The sequence below is a fragment of the Branchiostoma belcheri genome, unplaced genomic scaffold (assembly GCF_001625305.1).
Source record: "Branchiostoma belcheri isolate BF01 breed outbred unplaced genomic scaffold, Haploidv18h27 scaffold133, whole genome shotgun sequence".
In the NCBI taxonomy this organism is placed as follows: Eukaryota; Metazoa; Chordata; class Leptocardii; order Amphioxiformes; family Branchiostomatidae; genus Branchiostoma; species Branchiostoma belcheri.
This window is the reverse complement of record NW_017802747.1, coordinates 676,567-682,566: the sequence shown is the minus strand read 5'-3', so window position 1 is coordinate 682,566 and position 6,000 is coordinate 676,567. Positions and strand designations below refer to the sequence as shown.

General features: G+C 41.1%; 1 protein-coding gene across 1 annotated transcript in view; it reads left to right on the top strand.

Moving 5' to 3' along the window:
- Positions 1-5,543, top strand: part of LOC109464163 (tropomyosin-2-like) — an 8,025-nt gene extending 2,482 nt beyond the window's left edge. Inside the window, exons 3-7 of the mRNA XM_019761101.1 lie at positions 740-817; positions 1,538-1,615; positions 2,401-2,471; positions 4,892-4,968; positions 5,374-5,543. Coding sequence (XP_019616660.1) covers positions 740-817; positions 1,538-1,615; positions 2,401-2,471; positions 4,892-4,968; positions 5,374-5,381 — 312 coding nt within the window. The 3' untranslated portion in view covers positions 5,382-5,543. The remainder of the gene's footprint in view (positions 1-739; positions 818-1,537; positions 1,616-2,400; positions 2,472-4,891; positions 4,969-5,373) is intronic.
- Positions 5,544-6,000: the final 457 nt, after the last annotated feature.

The window sequence follows — 6,000 nt, the reverse complement described above, 5'->3', positions numbered from 1 at the left end:
CCCTACACAACCCTGTCCTTCCCAGCCCTTCCCTTCCCTACCCTACCCTACCCTACCCTTCCCTTCCCCTCCCCACCCTACCCTACCCTACCCTACCCTACCCTACCCTACAATACCCTACCCCACTACACCCTACCCTACCCGACTCCACCCTACCCTACCCTACCTACACTACCCTTCCCTTCCCTACCCGACCCTACCCCACCCTACCCTACCCTACCCTACCCTACCCTACCCTAGCCAACCCTACACAACCCTGTCCTCCCCTCCCCTCCCCGCCCCTCCCCTACTCTACCCTACCTTAGCCAACCCTACTCAACCCTGCCCTGCCCTACCCCACCCCACCCACCCCAACCCACCATACCCTACCCAACATCACCCTACCCAACCCAACCCTACACAACCCTGTCCTGTTCTACCCTGCCATGCCCTACCCTACCCTACCCTACCCTACCTACCCCACCCCACTCCACCCTACCCTACCCTACCCTACCCAACTCCACCCTACCCTACCCTACCCTACCTACCCTACCTTACTCCACCCAACCCTACCCTACCTACCCTACCTTACTCCACCCTACCCTACCCTACCCTACCCTACCCCACTCCACCCTACCCTAGCCCACTCCACCCTACGCTACCCTACCCTACCCTACCCTACTCTCTACACCCCTCTACTCTTCTGTTTTACTCCATGACTATGGTTATCAGTTTTTCCTGTATCGATATCTACATGCAGGCAGAGGAAGAGGCTAAGCGCTTAAACAAGCAACTTGAGGAGATAGAAAACGCCTTGGACGCTGCCGAGTCAAAACATGTAGGTTTTTGCTGTAGGTTGCCCACTGGGCAACCTGGTTCAAAAAGGATTTTGTACACTAATGCCTTGTTCATGTGAAGTCACCCAAACCGCGATTCGGGTAACTCACATTCCTCACATCTGGCCCATGTGCCATACAATCCTTGCAAACCGTGTCCGATCACGATTCTCCAAAACGGCATTCATTGTTGTTTGATGAAAACACGCAAGGTAGCGTGTTATTAATGTCAGAGGTCAACGAACTGCTTGCTGGTGCCCCCTCCCAACGTACCTCGGCCAAATGCAGACGTGAAATATCACCCCGTAATCCATGACTGGGTGAAGTCACATTGAAATCATATTGCGTTTAGACGCAAATCGCGATGCGGGAAAACCGATACGAAACCACCTCTCGAAGTGGTTTGGGATCGAGGCGCTTTCAATGTGATTTGGAGTGTTCAGATGGAGCCACTTGAAACCGGCTTCGGGGTAAACCACATGTAAAGCGCCTTCACTGACTTCACATGAACACGGCCTAAGTCGCCGATTGGACGGCGCTCCTACTGTGTTTGAATTGTTGAAGTAGTCCTTAGCACAAGTACTCCTTATTAGAAACTAGATTAGTATCTACATGCATGTAGATTAGATGCATGTAGATACTCTACGTATGGAAAGTTTTCAGTTTATTTTCGCTATTGTTTTATATGATAGAGTTAAGAATTCAATCTCGTTACCATGCAGATGAGCCCGCTAGAACAGGAGTTAACGTTCGGTAAACTAAGACGAAGGAATACAGAGATGGAGTCCGAATATGAAAAGGTAAAACCTTTCACTAAGTAATTTTTCTTATTTGATCGTTTCCGATTTATTTAAAATGCACTTTTAACATACTAGAATATAGCGATTGTCTTAAATTGCTAATGACACCAAAATATGACCTTATCTGATTGTAATTGACATAACTAGTATTACCTGGCTAACAAACACATTTAAAATAAATATGCACGGTTCTCCTGTTACATTCGAAATTCTAATGCCCCGCATTGGAAAAGTTAGCCCAAGCAAGTCCTGGAAGGCGGTTTGCATCTCTACACTTTATTCTTGCATATCTATATTTTTTCCTGAGCTGATATTACCCAGTTATGTCAGCTCAGGAAGAAGCACAGAAATGCAAAAATAAAATATAGAAATGCAAATAGAGATGCCTGAGGCGGGCGAATGGGAAGCTTGCTGGAGAGTCTTCAAAAATCACTTTTAGACGGCCGTACAAGCTCAGTTTCTTAGTCATCATGATTGGAAGAAACATTCAGTGACTATATTGTATGTACACTTCCGATATGTGTATGTATTTTACAGACTTCCTTTGGTGTCATTTCGTCTTTAAACACAACCGGGGAATTCTTCCTACCTGGCTTACGTTTCGATGCCTATCAGACACCTCCCTATGTAGTCTATGTAGGTGGCGCTTCAAACGTGGCTGAAAACATAGCTGTTCTGCTAATCATATGGCTTGATTGGTATAGCAATTACCCTATCCTTAGTACGTTGAAGTCTTGAGTGTTTTTTATAAATATATTGCAACCAAAAGCCAATCCATCTTTCAGGTTCTTCAGGAAATTGAAAAACTTGAATCGGAATTGAAAGAAGAGGAAGAAAAATGCCAAGCAACCGAGACGTAAGTACATTGTATAATGAACGTTTGTAACTTTTACATAATCAAGGAGGCGACATTTATTTTCCGTTGATTTTTTTACTTTATCGTTGGAGAAGAATTTAATGTGTAGCTGAAACCGGTGCAATAACTCAATTGGTAGAGTGCTTGCTTTGTAACCGGGAGGTCGTGAGTTCAAACCCCGGCCGGGTCATTTAATGAGTGTGGGAAGGTCAAACACACAGCACTACTAGCGGACTAGCCCCCTGCTGTAGTGCCTTGCACAACTGTGTGTCGCCCAAGGGCTACAGAAATGTATATGGGCACCACCCTACGCTCTGAATAAGGGCATGGGAGATATTTCTTTCTTTCTTTCTTTTTCTTTCTTTCTTTCTTTCTTTCTTTCTTTCTTTCTTTCTTTCTTTCTTTCTTTCTTTCTTTCTTTCTTTCTTTCTTTCTTTACTGAAACTCACCTTAAAGCATAACTAAAACGTAGAGATCATGAAAGTTAGACCAGTCACTATGGTCTTCCCAATAAAACTTATGACGTGCCTTTTTTTAAATGTGACGTCAACACTGGGTCAAATGTTTCCGGTGAACGATGTCGGCACCCGTCGTGTCCTTAAAATATAGATAGCCTCTTTTACCCTTCGTCTTTCAGGAGAGCCACACAACATGCACGCTAACCCTCAAACTACCAATTTTTTTTTGCTTAAGGTATGGGGTCAAAACTGCCCCCATAATGTTTTGCATGAATATACTATTAATTTGTTGTGACTCTTTTTGGTATTTTTTTAGTATGTATAGTTCATTATTCTATTAGGGACAGATCGATATGATAAGGTGTGAATAATTTCTGCTTATTATCATAATATATGCACCTCTAACAAGATGCCCACAGGCAACCATCTCGATGACCTTTGACCCAAAACCATACGCAATTAGGTCTAGGGTAGTTTTCTGACTTTTTTCTGATTCAACATGTCGAGGTCATTCAAATGGAAGCAGAAAACTCAAGAAACATATATCCAGGAAGAGATATTGACCACAATAAAGGACCTCCATGTGATAAAAAAACAACGCATAAACTTTTTAGAATAACTCAATCAACAATGTTCCGATCTCAGTTTAAGATGTATGAGAAGCTATATGACATATATACATACTCAGAAAATATTTTTTTTTTTGTTTTCGACAAAAATGTAAATATGGCACATATTCATATACGCTTGGGGTCAGTTTTGATCCTATACGGTGGTTTCAGGGTTAAAAACCCACCACACCTTTTAAAAAGAGTATGGGCATGCCCCGGTGCGCGATGGTGCAAATTATACGGTCCAGATAGTGGGGCAGATAACTGAAATAATCTTTCAAATTGTGATACAAGCGCCAAACTTGGTACAAATACTCATGAGACATTACTCTTTTGAAAAATGACGCGGAACCTGCTGCAGTCGTGATTTTTATGTGGTAAAAAGCTGTTAAAGTATGAAAGAAGTGACGTAAATTGGGTGTCTCTAGCAGCTTGCGTTAAAACTGCAGGGGCGTTTTTTGCCGGTGCACAACTTGCTCCAAGTGATTACGCTAGGGGCGCCAAATATCAAATTAGTGCCCTTGGACTTCTTTCATACTTTAACGGATTTTTACCACATAAAAATCATGACTGTAGCATGTTTAGAACAGGAGATACAAAGCCCGGAAGGTCGGCTGCAGTACCAAAAAGCGCCGCTAGGGCGCGCCAAAAGTCAAATCAAGTGGCCCGCGTACTTTTTCAAAAGAGTAATGTCTCATGAGTATTTGTACTAAGTTTGGTGCTTGTATCACAATTTGAAAGATTCGTCTAAAATTCGATGTTATCTGCTCCACTAAGAGTTGGTGAGTCACTAAAATCATTCCAAAGGAGCCTGGTGAACCCCGTCTCGTACTAGCTCTTGATGATAGCCAAATGCTAGTTGGGAAGTCTTGGATGTATACACATCTTTAGCCAAAACGAATACATACATTTTACCCCTCTCAGGAAGTAATCCTATTGCGGTTGTTGAGCTAGCTGTCAGTTCACAAGGACACTTTTAGAATCTCTCGTCTTTGGCTTTGCTTCGCAATGGACACAAAATTGGATCTATATTAAAATTCATTACCCACCATTTGACCGTGACATTCAGCTGAATACGCCGTTTAATTTCAGCACTGACTATAAATGCTACAGATGCATGTGAAAAATTGAAAAGGTTTTTTGGAAAGTTGAAGTAGATTATATTAACACGAATGTTTTTTTATATATTTTTTTTTAAAATCAAACTATGAATTTTGGTGCGAAAATTTTACATAATGGCCCTTTTTAATGTCTCAAAGATTTGCTGTAAACTCCCAGATTTCGTGTTTTGCAAGTGTCTAAGCAAAATTTTGTTTTAATCGAGAAAATAAAAAAAATGTTCCTTCCACAGGCGTGTTAAGGAGTTGGAAAGCGCCATACGTGAGAAACTCGAGAGTAGAATCAAAGAGCTACGTGAGCAACTACACGGTAACTATGTCGCATTTGTTGGTAAAGTGATATGACAATGCTAATCTCCAAGCAAATCGATTCGTTTGGCAAGGTACTATCAAACTGACCACCCTTATTACTACTACCATCCCCACTTAGTTGGGAATTGGATACTGCCTGGCCTATTATATTTGATAACGTCTAGCCTGTTTTATACTGTATCGCAACCACCAAAAGATCTTCTTGGAGATGTTGCTTTGTACGCTGTATCCTTGCATACAAGGATCAACTTGTCCACCTTTCCAGATCATTTGTAAAAATCGAAATATATTTTTCGCGATTCATGTTTTAATGAATAAAATTCAAAACAAGAAAAGAAACTCAATGAAACCTCTACCGGTATGCTATTTATGAAGTTCATGATTCTTTTCGTTTTTTTTTCAGGCAAATGAAATGCAGCTAGCTAACATACATTGTAATGTTACACCAGACCACTCCGACACGATGTCAACATTAAGTGACTTTTTCTCGGCTGTGTGAAAGATTAGGACTCGTTGTGCTTTGGCATGTAAAATGCAGAAATGCAAATCTGCTACTTTGTAACATTTAAGAACTCAAAGACAAAGGTTCATTACCATATCGCTGTATCTTTTTACATATACGTGATTGTACACATCTAGATGTTAGAATCAGAAAGGCTTTTTTAAAGCTAAATAGTCATCGAATGTCCTATATATATTGCGGCTTGGTTCGTCTTTGTGTAGGCATCACTTAATCAATTTTTAAACGTTATCGTATCGCTTGATGATTGTCAAAACAAACATTACCGTATTGCAAGAAAAACAAATTGAAAGAAAATATAGGACTTTACTTGCTGCCTGTCTGTCGAGGTTGAATACTTAATTGTATTTTGGTGTAATGTTAACCAGGTTATTATATCCACGTTTACTAATTAGTAGAAATATTTAAGGGAATTTAAAAAAAAAGACAGTCTAGATGAGAATTTTGTTTCTTTTTTTTAGTGTCGGCCACACTGACTTCATTTTATGGACGACAAGTTGGCACATATGG